Source organism: Herpailurus yagouaroundi, unplaced genomic scaffold (genome assembly GCF_014898765.1).
Source record: "Herpailurus yagouaroundi ecotype Mexico unplaced genomic scaffold, PumYag 355, whole genome shotgun sequence".
NCBI classification, from domain to species: Eukaryota; Metazoa; Chordata; class Mammalia; order Carnivora; family Felidae; genus Herpailurus; species Herpailurus yagouaroundi.
Window position 1 is genome coordinate 8909019 of NW_024412572.1, and position 14209 is coordinate 8923227.

At 38.0% G+C, this 14209-nt stretch overlaps 1 protein-coding gene across 5 annotated transcripts in view; it reads left to right on the forward strand.

The window, feature by feature from the left end:
* CECR2 (CECR2 histone acetyl-lysine reader) overlaps positions 1-14209 on the forward strand; it is a 192423-nt gene that overhangs the window by 139324 nt on the left and 38890 nt on the right. For 4 of the 5 annotated variants that reach the window (XM_040462738.1, XM_040462737.1, XM_040462741.1 and 1 more), the window contains one exon: positions 7153-7236. The exons of the other annotated variant lie outside the window; for it this stretch is intronic. In XM_040462738.1, the coding sequence (XP_040318672.1) occupies positions 7153-7236 (84 nt within the window). The remainder of the gene's footprint in view (positions 1-7152; positions 7237-14209) is intronic. 5 annotated transcript variants of the gene reach the window in all.

The following is a 14209-nucleotide window of genomic DNA, read 5'->3' on the forward strand; positions in this document are numbered from 1 at the left end:
TATCTCCTATCAGCCTGTGCAAACTTGTGTATATATATGCTGCTTTTTTGGTGGGGGGGCAGAAATCCTCTCTCTCCCAGTAAGCAGCAAGTTCTGAAGGGTATTTGTGTTTGTAGCTCCAGGTCCACTCTGCCAGCTCCATATGTGTGATGCTTTTTCCGGTTTCACATTATAGTTCCATAAATCACACTTTCTATATTTTCATGCATATACACCCTCATGTATGCCTTTTTTTTTTAATGTTTATGTTTAAGAGAGACAGAACTGGAGTGGGGGAGGGGCAGAGAGAGAGGGAAACACAGAATCTGAAGCAGGCTCCAGGATCCGAGCTGTCAGCACAGAGCCTGATGTGGGGCTCGAACCCACGGACTGTGAGATCATGACCTGAGCCAAAGTAAGACGCCCAACCAACTGAGCTACCCAGGTGCCATGTCTTTTCTCAAGCATCTTTCTCCTTCCACTTCCCTGCCTATTTGAATACTACTCTCTGTAAGATCTCCCGTGTCTCCTAATTTTAGGATTTTCTCCCTTATGTTTTTTTTCTTTTCATGTTTATGTATTTTTGAGAGACAGCGAGCAGGGGTGGGGGAGGGGCAGAGAGAGAGAGAGAGAGAAAGAGAGGGAGACAGAGGATCCGAAGCAGGCTCTGTGCTGTCAGCGCAAAGCCTGACACAGGGCTCGAACCCACAAATCACGAGATCATGACCTGAGCTGAAGTCATATGCTCAACTGACTGAACCACCCAGGCGCCCCTACCTAACACATTTTGTCATGATTAATTCTGTTTTGAGTTGTTTAAGCTTTGTTTAGATTAGGCACCATATCTCACTGTTTTAAACCCCATAACACCTAATGTAAAGCCTTTTCCATGGTGGATGCTCAAGAGTCATTGACTTTGCTTATTTCATTGCAATAATTCTAATACTTCTGACTGTTGCACATGTTCATAGAAGTCAGAAAATTTTGACCACCTGCCACTGAAATCTGAAGAGAAAGAATAAATTAATTGCTGTAGCACCTCCAGGGAAAAACAGAAGGAGAAATATATTAATTTGTTGTGAATCCAGTGATATTTCTAACTTTTCTAAGTGGGTTGGTGCTTTAAAAGGAAAATTGTAGAAAGTCACCATTCTTATTAGAGATCTTATAGAGTGCTTCAGTAATTACATTTTCATGGATGAGCAAAAAAAGAATCTCCATTTCCCCATCACCATACTTAATTCTATATACTATAATTATACTTAAGTTTGTGACCTGCTACCCACTGTGACAATTTTTCCAGGAATTGAAACACATAATCTGATTTTTTTTTAACTTTATTTTTTTTTTGAGAGAACACTTGTGAGAGCAAGTGATAGAGGAGCAGAGAGAGAGAGAGAGACAGAGAGAGATTGAATCCCAAGCAAGCTTTGCACTCAGCGCAGAGCCCAACACGGAGCTCAATCTCACGATCTTGAAATCGTGACCTGAGCTAAAATCAAGAATGGGAAGCTTAACCAAGTGAGCTACCCAAGCACCCTTAATCTAATTTTCTTAAAGTAACTATTATATGGAGATGGTTTTATAACTTTACGTGACTTTATATATAATGATGACACATTACATCATCAATAAAGCATATGACTATTCTGCTTAATCCTTCTTTTGTAATTTTTGCCTTTTTTTTTTTTTTTAAAGTAATCTCTAGGGGCACCTGGGTGGCTCAGTCGGTTAAGCGTCCGACTTCGGCTCAGGTCATGATCTCACGGCCCGTGAGTTTGAGCCCTACATCGGGCTCTGTGCTGACAGCTCGGAGTCTGGAGCCTGCTTCAGATTCTGTTTCTCATTCTCTCTCTGCCCTTCCCCCGCTTGTGCTCTGTCTCTCTCTGTCTTTCAAAAATAAGTGAATGTAATCTCTACATCAATTGCGTTCAATCCCTTGACCCGAAGATCAGCGGTCACACGTTCTACCAACTGAGCCAGCCAGGTGCTCTTATAATTTCTGCTTTTTTACTGCAGTGTTCAACCTATGATTTTTTTGAATAGATGAACTAAGAAAAAAAACTTACAAGCATAAAACTGATGGTTTTGATGGGAAAAATTTCAAAAGTTATTCTTTGCAAGGAAAGAAAAATTTTTAAAATAAGATAAACATGAATTATAATTCTCAAGAAACATGAAATTACAAGCCAAATAATAACAGATTTGGTATTTTGAAAGGCGTATAGTGCTATAAATTAGCAAACCTTAGTAAAATAGGGTATTGATTACAAAAACAAGAGAATCTAAATTGTGCAGTAGAAAAATCTAAGGGGCACCTGGGTGGCTCAGTCTGTTAAGTGTCCGACTTCAACTCAGGTCATGATCTTGCGGTTTGTGAGTTCAAGCCCCATGTCGGGTTCTGTGCTGATAGCTCAGAGCCTGGAGCCTGCTTCGGATTCTATGTCTCCCTCTCTCTCTGTCCCTTCCCTGCTTGCTTACTCTCTCTCTGTCTTTATCTCTCTCAAAAATTTAAAAATTTTAAAAATGAAGAGAAAAATCTTAGCAGTTCAGTAATTAGGGGAAAAGAGTTATCACAAAGGGATCCCATCAAAAACTCCAGAATCAGGGGCGCCTAGGTGGCACAGTCGGTTAAGCGTCCGACTTCAGCTCAGATCATGATCTCGTGATTTGTGAGTTCGAGCCCCGCATCGAACTGGAGCCTGCTTTGGATTCTGTGTCTCCCCTTCTATCTGTCCCTCCCCTGCTTGTGCTCTGTCTCTGTTTCTCAATAATAAATAAACATTTTTAAAAATTAAAAACAAAAAACAAAAAAAATTCCAGAATCACTTGAATGTATTCACAGGTAAATTTTTCTAAACCCTTAAAATAAGATAACTTCTAAACATTTCAAAAATGAAAGAAATGGGTAGCTACCCTTGTTCATTCAGATACAGATATCTTAGATTCCTATTCTTCATATAAACACACCCTCTTCATTCAGTAATATAAATGTCAGGTCCTTAATACTAACAAATAAAAGCCATCCTTCACCAAAAGAATAATAATTCTTTTGTTCCTAATAATCCCTAGGTTCTAATATTGGTAACATTGTCTTGGAAGTTTTATCTAGTATAATGATACAAACAAAAGTCAGAGGCAAAACATTTTGTCTGGAGGAATATGATGAATCTGCTTAGAAGTCTGTTAATTAGAAGTTAGTAATAGTACTGGGTAACTAGACTTTCTGCATCAGAATCACATTGCACACTTATTAAAAGCTCAGATTCTTGCCAGTATACCACTCCCAACCCCTATCAGAATTGTTAGAGGTGTTATTTGTTAATATGCAGTTGTAGAAGCTCTCAGGTGATTATTAGGCATACTGATATTTAAAGATTGCTGAAAAAATCCCATTTACAGTAGCAACAAAACAAATTTTGCTGTGAAACTAACTTGAGTCGTACATGGTTGATAAGAAAGAAAAAGCTACAGAACTGTTAGTAGATATATATTTTTTAAATCTCAAGTAAAAGTAGATATATATTTCTTAAATCTCATGTAAATATATTAAGATCTCTGTTCCTAGAAGGAAAGATTTTTTTTTTAAGTTTATTTATTTATTTTGAGAGAGACAGCACGAGTGGGGAAGAGACAGAGAGAGAATCCCAAGCAGGCTCTGCACTGTCAGCACGGAGCCCAACATGGAGCTCGAACCCACGAAACCGTGAGATCATGACCTGAGCCAAAACTGAGAGTTGGACGCTTAACCAACTCAGCCACACAGGCGCCATGGAAAGATGCTTAGATATCAATATTCACCAAGATAAATTGAGATTTATTATAGCCTTAGCCAAATCCCAAGATAATAAAAATTTTTCTCCAAAATAACAGGTGGATAAAAAGTATTGTAAAATAGGAGTGTTAGGAGAGGTGGATAAGAAGCATATGTATTATCACTTAAATCAGCATATTGGAAGCATTCTGAAGGGTCCTTCATGTAACAGACATGCTTATCATAAATGATTTACTCAAGGCAGTACAAATGTACCAATCTTCACGGTCTTTGCTGAACTTGACATTTAGCAATTTTTTTTAATGTTTATTTAGTTTTGAAAGAGAGCGAGAGAGACAGAGTGAATGGGGGTGGGGCAGAGCGAGGGGTACAGAGGATCCGAGGCAGGCTCTGAGCTGACAGCAGCAAGCCCGATGTGGGACTTGCACTCACGAACTGTGAAATCATGACCTGAACCAAAGTCGGATGCTCAACAGACCTAGCCACTCAGGTGCCTTGGCATTTAGCATTTAAGACATATGTTCATCAACATTTGTAATATTTTTACAAATGTGTTTGTGTTTATTGTACTTGTTACAGTAATTACACAAATATTATGAAGTCAATAAAATATGAGCATAAAAATTTCTTTGAAAATTTTCCATTAAAAAAAAATCATTGAATATGAGTTGCTTTAAAAACTTGACTCTCTAGGGGCGCTTGGGTGGCTCAGTCAGTTAAGGGTCTGACTTCAGCTCAGGTCATGATCTCCGGTTTGTGGGTTTGAGCCCCGCATCAGGCTCTGTGCTGACAGCTCAAAGCCTGGAGCCTGCTTCAGATTCTGTATCTCTCTCTCTCTCTGCTCCTCCCCTGCTCACTCTCTTTCTCTCTCTCAAAAAATAAATAATAAACATTTCTTTAAAAAGTTGACTCTCAGGGCAGTGCACCTAGCTGGCTCAATCAGGAGAGCATGTGACTCTTAATCTCGGGGCTGTGAGTTCAAGCCCCATGTTGGGTGTAGAGTTTACTTTAAAAATAAAAAATAAAAAGCTAATTCTCAAATTAGAGCAAAGCAGTAAAAGATTGAATAGGACAAAAATCATTAAAATGATAAGGTTTCTGCATATGGATTACAAATCCAATCTCCTTAACATCTCACTTTCACTTAAACAAAACTGGTAGGACAGATAATGGCTTAAGAGGTTAATTTATATGACTGACTCATAGGAAACCCCTCTCAATGGGGTACTGCATCGTATGATTGGTGAATGGCAGTACATTTATACATTAAGTAAAATACATGCTTGAAGTATATACATTTTTTAAATTCCTTGCTTTAACTATGTTACCCTACTACTACCCATCCTAATTATATTGGCCAATGATTCAAATGTGACATTTGAAACATATTATCAGTAGAACATAATGTGGTGCTCACAGATACACCCATTATATATAAAATACAGTATGGGAACGCCTGGGTGGTACAGCTCAGTTGGTTAAGCATCCAACTCTTGATTTCAGCTCAGGTCATCATCTCAGTACGTAAAAGCACAAAACAGCTAGGACAGTGGACAGAGGGTTAATATGGCATAGCAGGAGTTAAGAGCTTTTCTTTCAAACTTCATTGAATAATGGTGCTTCCCTTTTCTAGTTATCCCTTTGGATAAGTTACTTGATATCTCTAAATTTTTATTTTTTGTTAGTAAAATGAAAGCTCTAACTTCACAGAAGTTTCTATGGGAATTAAGCAAAAGAAACCACATCAGTGTACCTGGCATAGTACACAGCTACCAGTAGGTACTTGTCCCATCCATTGTTCATGGTTGTAGATAATTGGTGAGAAACCTTGGTAGAAAACTAAATCTTACCAAAATAAATGCAAGTGTGAAGAAAGTTAAAACAGATTAATAAATAAATAATTCTCTAAATGTTGAAATAATAAAAGAATCAGTAAGCTTTCTTTGACCATATAAAAGTTAAGCTTTTATGGTAAGGTTTAAATAAAAGATCTAAGCTAGTAAAAGTATTTGTTACTAATATTACAGGCAGTAATATTTAAACAGCTTATAAACATTAGGTCTTTAACAAATGAATTGCCTTAGAGTATAGATAATTCACACAAAAGAGTAAAGTTGTAGGAAAACAAGTTCATATTCTTTATCAAGACTACCATTAGTCTCCACATTAGTTAACTTTTGTCTGATTTGGCAAAGTTTGGAGTCAAGTTGATATTAGCCACTATTGCTACTAGCATGGTAAACTCGTACAATCCCTTCAAAAGAGAATTCCATGGTAAATTTTCACATTTACTTAAAATTGAAGAGCTCTTCCTCTTGGGGTCTTTAAGCTTGTAAAGGAGTCGCTCATAGGCATATTTGAGGAAACTGCTGTGGTAGCTTTTGTGAAAAAGAGGGTCGTGACACTTTGAAGGTTAGATTACATTTGTACTGAGGCCTGGTCATTCTCCTAACAGGAAAGCTTTCTAAAGCTTCTTTTTAAATCTACCACAATTGCTTTGCAGTATGTTTGCATTGTATAGACCACACCTTTTTGTCACTGACTTTTTTTTCTACCCTTTGTGCCTTTACCTCATTGATTCTTCAAGTTTCAAGACTTTGGATTAAGTGGTACTGGAACCAAACCTGGGTAATGCTGATACTGATACTGAAGCCACAAAATTACTCATCTTAACTGCAAAGCCTTTGCTTACCACCTCAATATAGGTTACATTGGCGAAGCTATGGGGCTCATTCCACAAAAATTCCAAAACTTATGCTGACCTTAGGTAAATACCTGGCATTAGTTAAGTTTCAAAACTCCTTTCTTGAAATGTCCTATAGTGATTGCTTTCAAGCTTTTAAATTTTGTCAAGTCTAATCTTCTCAGGCAAGCTCTCTGATTTCTGGTCCCTGAGTCTTTTTCCCCACTTCTGTCTTGCTACTTTGGTTCTCAGCTGAGGCAGCCACCCTCACTTCTCACTGCTGCCACTGAGCTGCCTTTTAGGGGAGTTCTGCCTCCATCTGCTCGTAATGCCTCCTTTCAGAGCCATTCCCTTCAGTGAAAAGTGGTAAAACATGGCTTTCTCTTAATAATTTGCAACAAAATATTTTTTTTAGTGTCTAAATAGTTAAAAGAGTTTCTTGCCAGTGATAAAGATTGATAGAGGAGACACTTGGTGTCTGTAAGTTTTTTGCTTTTTTTTTTCTTTTTTTCTTTTAAGAAAATAAACTGGCTTGGTACCTTATGGAATTGAATAGTCATTTTATTGACTGTCCAGAGGATACCTTTGGCTCTTATTTAGGTAAAGCCGTAACCCATGTGCCTTAAAGGCCACTCTAATCCTGGCAGCAGCAGTAGCAGTAGCTGAGAACACCCTAATCTGTCTTTTCCTTTCTTTTCCTCACTTCTAACTATAGGGAAAGCGTCCACAGCGCACAAAGGCAGAATTGCAGCCTAGGTGGATGTCTGACCACCTGTCCGTCAAATCCATCAAGCAAGAGGTGAGTGTGTGTGAGAGTAGAGAGGAGTTTTAAGTGATCAAAAGGATTGGTCCATTTTTATTTCAGGTACTCCTTTTATTCCTACTTTTTAATTTACCTTTACCTCAATTTCTAAATCTCAGACTTTTATGGAGCATTCTTATACATGAGATGCACTTTTAGAAAAAGAAGTCATTAAAAAGTAAGATATGACATTGCACTCTTTTGGATCTTAACAATTAATTTCCAGTGATGATAAACATATACATATCTAATATAGGTGAGAATGATAAGCACTATAATAGATATCTATGTAGTAGAAATTCATGACTGCAAAAATGGAAAAAATTAGTAGTGGGCAAAGAAAGGGGAGTTGAGGCAAGCAGAACTATACTTCACCTGAACCTTGGAGAATGACTAAGATTTTGATGGTGGATAGTGGGGGCAGAAGAGTAATACACAAGAATAATATAAACAAAGCACAGAGGCATGATGATATATAAATGTGGTAAAAGAACAGTATATATTTGGATGTGTCTGGCATATAAGATGTGTTGTTATATATAGTGGAAGAAAATGCCAGAATGATGAAATTTTTGAGTCTCCGTACTCTCAAGCTTATATTTTCAATAGACAGGCAGTAGTTAGTGAGGTTATGTCATTAGAGCTTTGTTTTAGGAAGCTACCTTTCTGGTCACACCATGATAAATGATTTTTTAAGGAAACACTGGAAAGTAAGAAATCCATTAGCAGTGTACTTCCAGCAGGAAAGAATAGTGGAATCCCTGCTACTGAAAATGTAGGTCTAAAATGGAGGAAATGAGGGGTGCTTGGGTGGCTCAGTTGGTTAAGTGTCTGACTTCAGCTCAGGTCATGATCTCACAGTTCGTGAGTTCGAGCCCTGTGTTGGGCTTGTGCTGACAGCTCAGAGCCTGGAGCCTGCTTCAGATTTTGTGTCTCCCTGTCTCTCTGCCCCTCCTTCTCTCTCTTCTCTCAAAAATAGATAAACATTTAAAATAATAAATAAAATGGAGGAAATGGTGGAGGTCGGGGAGTGGCAGGTGAGGGTCATTAGTGCATGAGGGTCATTAGTATCATGGTACTTGTTGTTTTGAAAAATATGACAGTTGGGGCGCCTGGGTGGCTCAGTCGGTTGAGCGTCCGACTTCAGCTCAGGTCATGATCTCGTGGTCCGTGGGTTCGAGCCCCACGTCGGGCTCTGTGCTGACAGCTCAGAGCCTGGAGCCTGCTTCAGATTCTGTGTCTCCCTCTTTCTCTGCCCCTCCCCTGCTCATTCTCTGTCTCTGTCTCAAAAATAAATAAAACATTAAAAAAATTAAAAAAAAAAAAAAATATGACAGTGAAAGAAAACAAATTGTGAAAAAGTAAAGAGGAAGCAGGGTTGAGGAGAGCTTGTGGAATTTTCATTTTTTTAAATTGAGATGTAGCATGGACATGAAAGATGTCCATGAATGAGAAAGAGACTGCATGTAGCTGACTCTGGTAAGGTGAAGTGCCTACGAAGCAGGGCCTTGCCATGGAGTTTCTCCCGTTTCTCCTAAGTTAAAGACACAAACTTTGATGGGGCAGGAAAACGTTAGGAGTTCACATTGGATGTTCATCTATCCTCTGAAGGTGAGAATGGAGATCTAATGAAGACACAATATTTAGGTCAACAACTAATTTATTAAAAAAAGGGTTTCCCCACATCCAGAAGCCGACTATGTTTGGGCATTTTCATTTTGTACCATAGTTTAGGGTAGTTAAATGATTTTAGCAGCACACGTATAGGAAGGGACAAAATTGATACTTACATTTACTGAAATTTAAAAATTGTCAAGGTGGTAAAGGAATGTGAGGCCAAAGGAACTTGATTGCAGGTGATGATACATTTGATGCTGGAAGTCCAATAGGAGAGTGGAATTCAGGGAGAGACAGTCACAATGAAAGCACCCAGCAAGTGATTTCCCTAGATCCCCCTTCCCAGTCTGTGAAGGTTATATAGAAGGTGCCTTGTACTCACGGCCCTCAATCCTCTGAAACCTCCATTTCCTCACTCTTCTTTTACCAGAGGTTTTTCTTTGTTGCTAATTTCAATCTCAAATCCAGACTCTGTGCTGGGCAGTTCTTACATTCTCTGTACTTTTTAACTTTTTAATGCCTTTTAGCATTATGTTTTGTTGAATATCACATAGTTTAGTGGTCTTAGAAAGTATGGAGCTTCTTACTGCCTCAGAGTAATGTTTTCATGACTTAAATTCAGGTGACAGCATAATTTGTTTTACAGAGATCTTATCATTAACTAAATACATTCTACCTTGAGCCTAAAAAAAGGAAAAAATTAATTTATAAATTTTTATTTACTTAAATATATTTGCATTTAACCTTTATTTCTGTTTTTCAGTTCATAGACATGTTCTTGCCAGTAGATAAATTGCCCAACTTTTAATGATTGGCAATTCTGTCATGACTGACTTCAGTCTCCCCAGTCTCTTCTTTCCTATAGCATCATTAGTTTCGGAATGGCCTTTGGTAATTGGTATCCAGCCATAGTTCTCAAATGGATTTCTAGCTCCTTTTGTTTTGTTGTGTCCTCTCCACTTTCTTCAATACCTTAAGAGTTAACACCTCTTTGAAAGTTCTCTTTCCTATTTTCTGTTCATTGTCCCTGTACTGAGTCCTAAATGCCTTAATGTACATTTCACATCACATAGTAATCTGAATACAGACCTAAAATTTGTTTTTCGTGGCTGTAAGCAAAGCTTACTTCAGATACTAAAATTTCTTTTTTTAGTTATTCTCTGTAATATTCTTTTTTTTTCTGTTTTCTTTAGTTTTAGTTGTAACTAACCATGGAATTGTAGAGCTCCTGAATATCTGTTCCGGTACCCAGTGTCCTAGAGAAAACCTTAGATGTGTTATGAGTTTTGTGCTTTTGTTTAAGCAGCAGAGAATCATCAGGCCATTAAAACCTTTTAGGCAGCATGTCTGACCTATATTTGTTACCTAGGAGTCCAATCTTTTTGCCTCAAAAAGTCTTTTAATTGTGACTCCTGGGGAAAATATTAGCGAAGGGAGATAGTCTTTCTAAACTCTGAGATTAGGGCTGCATTGGTTATTTTTGTCAGGACACTGTGGACATTACTCTTACTAGGGACCTCTTTGTGGTGGTATGGTCTCAAGTGTGCTACTAAAGGTGGCAAGGGTGCCAGGGTGTCTGATAACCTGCCCTGGGTGAGGGGGGAGCACGGAAGGGGAGTCTAGGCACTGCTTCAACCGGATTCTATTTATAATAGTTTAGAGGATTTCAAAGTGGTGTCTCTAATTAGCTTCTCATTAAAATCCCCCCCTTGATTCTAGCAGGTCTCTTATCTATAAAACATTTAAAAAATAAAAAAAAAAAATAAAGAATTTAAATACCCCCCCCCCACACTTATACAACTGACCACTTATAAAGGAAAAACAAATGCAGTGTCAAACAGCATAAGAATTTTGTTAACTGTTCAGGGTTTTTTTGTTTCGTTTTTGTTCCTCTGGTTGTACTTGTTCTTTAAACTCTTAGTGTTTAAACTATTAAAAATTAAAACATTACTAAAAGTGTCTCCAGGCAGTGAGTCCGATCCTTCAGTGGTATTTTCATTAATATTTGCTTTAGCTTGGGGTGGTGTACTGCTGGAAATGAGAACAAAAATTTTTAATTTTTTTTAATGTTTATTTATTTTTGAGAGAGAGACACGGAGTGTGAGCAGGGGAGGGGCAGAGAGAGAGGAAGACACAGAATCCAAAACAGTCTCCAGGCTCTGACCTGTCAGCACAGTGCCTGATGCTGGCTCGAAATTCAGGAACGGCAAGATCATGACCTGAGCCGAAGTCAAGACACTTAACCAACTGAGCCACCCAGGCACCCCAAGAACAAAAGTTTTAAAACAGATTCTTGGTACATAGCATGGATTTTTTTTTTCAGATTTGTATGATGCAATTTGTATAAAATAATAATTGTTGAGAATTCATATCAGATAAGAACTGCTGAAATTATAGCACATGATGAAACAAAGCCACACACCAATTTACATTCCCACCAACAGTGCATGAGGGTTTCCTTTTCTCTGCATCCTTGCCAACACTTGTTATTTCTTGTCTTTTTAATGATAGCCATTCTAACAGGTGTGAAGTAATAACATCTCATTGTGGTTTTGATTTTCATTTCCCTGATGATTAGGAATGTTTCATGTACCTGTTGGCTTTCTGTGTCTTTTCTTTGGAAAAATGTTCAGGTTCTCTGCTCATTTTTTTTTTTAATTTTTTTTAATGTTTACTTATTTTTGAGAGAGACAGAGACAGAATGCAAGTGGGTTAGGGGCAGAGAGAGGGAGACAGAATCTGAAGCAGGCTCCAGGCTCTGAGCCGTCAGCACAGAGCCCGATGTGGGGCTCGAACCCACAGAGCTGTGAGATCATGACCTGAGCCAAAGTCAGGCGCTCAACTGACTGAGCCACCCAGGCGCCCCTCTGCTCATTTTTTTTAAGAAGAAAAAGATTGGGGTTTTTTTTTTGCTATTGAATTGTCTAATAAGCTTTTTTAATATGCTATAAATTTAAGTTACTCAACTGTTGTATCTTACATGCTTAGCATAAATATTAATTCATTGAAAACACAACTGAAGAGATACATACTGTGTAATTCCAATCATATGACATATTCAGAGCAAGTAAATCCACAGAGACAGAGCAGATCAGTGGTTGCCAGGTGCTGCAGGAGTGGGGAGTAAGGACTGGCTGGCTGATGGGTTCAGTGTTTTCTTTTGGGGTACTAAAAATATTTTGCAACCTAATGTAAGTAGTGGTTACATAACATAGTGAATGTACTAAATACCACTGAGTTATACACTTCACAATTGTTAATTTTATGTGAATTTCACTTTGATTTTTAACAAAAACGTATTGAGAGTAAGTTTTATATAGTTTTTAAATGATGTAGGGCCTCTGATTTAGCAGAAAATTTTTTACATCTGTAATTATCCCAAACTTTGGGATTCCTGCTTCATTGTTACCAAAATAACTTAAGCTATTTATAATCAATTTTTAGTACCTCATCTTAAAAAATCTGCAAGTTCTGGGGTACCTGTGTGGTTCTGTCAATTAAGCATCTCACTTCAGCTCAGATCATGATCTGGCCTTTTGTGAGTTCAAGCCCCACATCTGGCTTGCTGCTGTCAGTGCAGAGCCCACTTCAGATCTCCCCCCACCACCACCACTCTCTTGCTCCTGTGCACCAGCTCTCATTTACAAAATAAACATTAAAAAAAAATTTTTTTTTTTTTAAGTAAAAAATCTACATGTTCTAACCTTTGGGTACTTTAACATATTTTAATTTTTGACTTTTAACAGGGATCATATAGAGGAAGTAAAAAGTCAATAAAAATTAGATCATTTCAGAATATGTAATACTAGTTCATTCCCCCTTACTTGGGAAGGAGTTATTTTAAATCCAGAAGAATTTACCTGCTCTTCAAGAAAACTTGGCGGACTACATTAAAAGACTATACTCCTCTAACAATTCACAAATCATCAGTACTACACTTTTACCTATTTGCTTCAGGCTCTTTCTCTAGGCATTTATTACAAAACTGGCATTTTTTTTTTTAATGTTTGTTTAATTTTGAGAGAGAGAGAGAAACCGAACTCAAGTGGGGAAGGGACAGACAGAGAGGGAGACAGAGTCTGAAGCAGGCTTCAGGCTCTGAGCTGTCAGCACAGAGCCCAACAAGGGACTTAAACTCACGAACCGCAACATCATGACCTGAGCTGAAGTTGGACCCTTAACCAACTGAGCCACCCAGGGGCCCCTAGCGTTCTTGATTTTTATATCCAAACTATCCTCCAAACCACCTGTGCTCCAACAAGTTGATAGCATTCACTTTACCACATTTTTACAAATGTATCACCTTTTATCATCCTTCACTATTTTGTAAGTGAAAATGCTATTTTAGGAGAAGATATTTGCAAACAACATATCAAATAAAGGATTTTAGCATCCAAAATCTATAAAGAACTTACCAGACTCAACACCCAGAAAATAAATAACCCAGTGAAGAAATGGGCAAAAGACATGAATAGACACTTCTCCAAAGAAGACATCCAGAAGGCCAACTAAAACATGAAAAGATTCTCAACATCACTCACCATCAGGGAAATACAAATCAAAACCAGAGTGAGATACCACCTCACACCTGTCAGAATGGCTAACATTAACAACTCAGGCAACAACAGATGTTGGCAAGGATGCAGAGAAAAAGTATCTATTCTGCCCTGCTGGTGGTAATGCAAACTGGTGCAGCCACTCTGAAAGACAGTATGGAGGTTCCTCAAAAAATTACAAATAGAACTACCCTACGGCCCAGCAATTGCACTACTTGGTATTTATCCAAGGGATACAGATATGCTGTTTTGAAGGGGCACATGCACCCCGATGTTTATAGCAGCACTATCAACAATAGCCAAAGTATGGAAAGAGCCCGAATGTCCATCGATGGATGAATGGATAAGGAAGATGTGGTATATATATACAATGGAGTATTACTCGGCAATCAAAAATAATGAAATCTTGCCATTTGCAACTACGTGGATGGAACTAGAGGGTATTATGCTAAGTGAAATTAGTCAGAGAAGGACAGATATCATAGGACTTCACTCATGAGGACTTTAAGAGACAAAACAGATGAACATAAGTGAAGGGAAGCAAAAATAATATAAAAACAGGGAGGGGGACAAAACATAAGAGACTCTTATTTATGGAGACCAAACAGGTTGCTGGAGGGGTTGTGTGGGGGGGGGGGGGGATGGGCTAAATGGGTAAGGGGCATTAAGGAATCTACTCCTGAAATCATTGTTGCACTATATGCTAACTAACTTGGATGTAAATTTTAAAAAAGAAATTAATTAAAATATGAAAAAAAAAGAAAAGGCTGTTTTACTTTTCTTTTTGATCATGGATG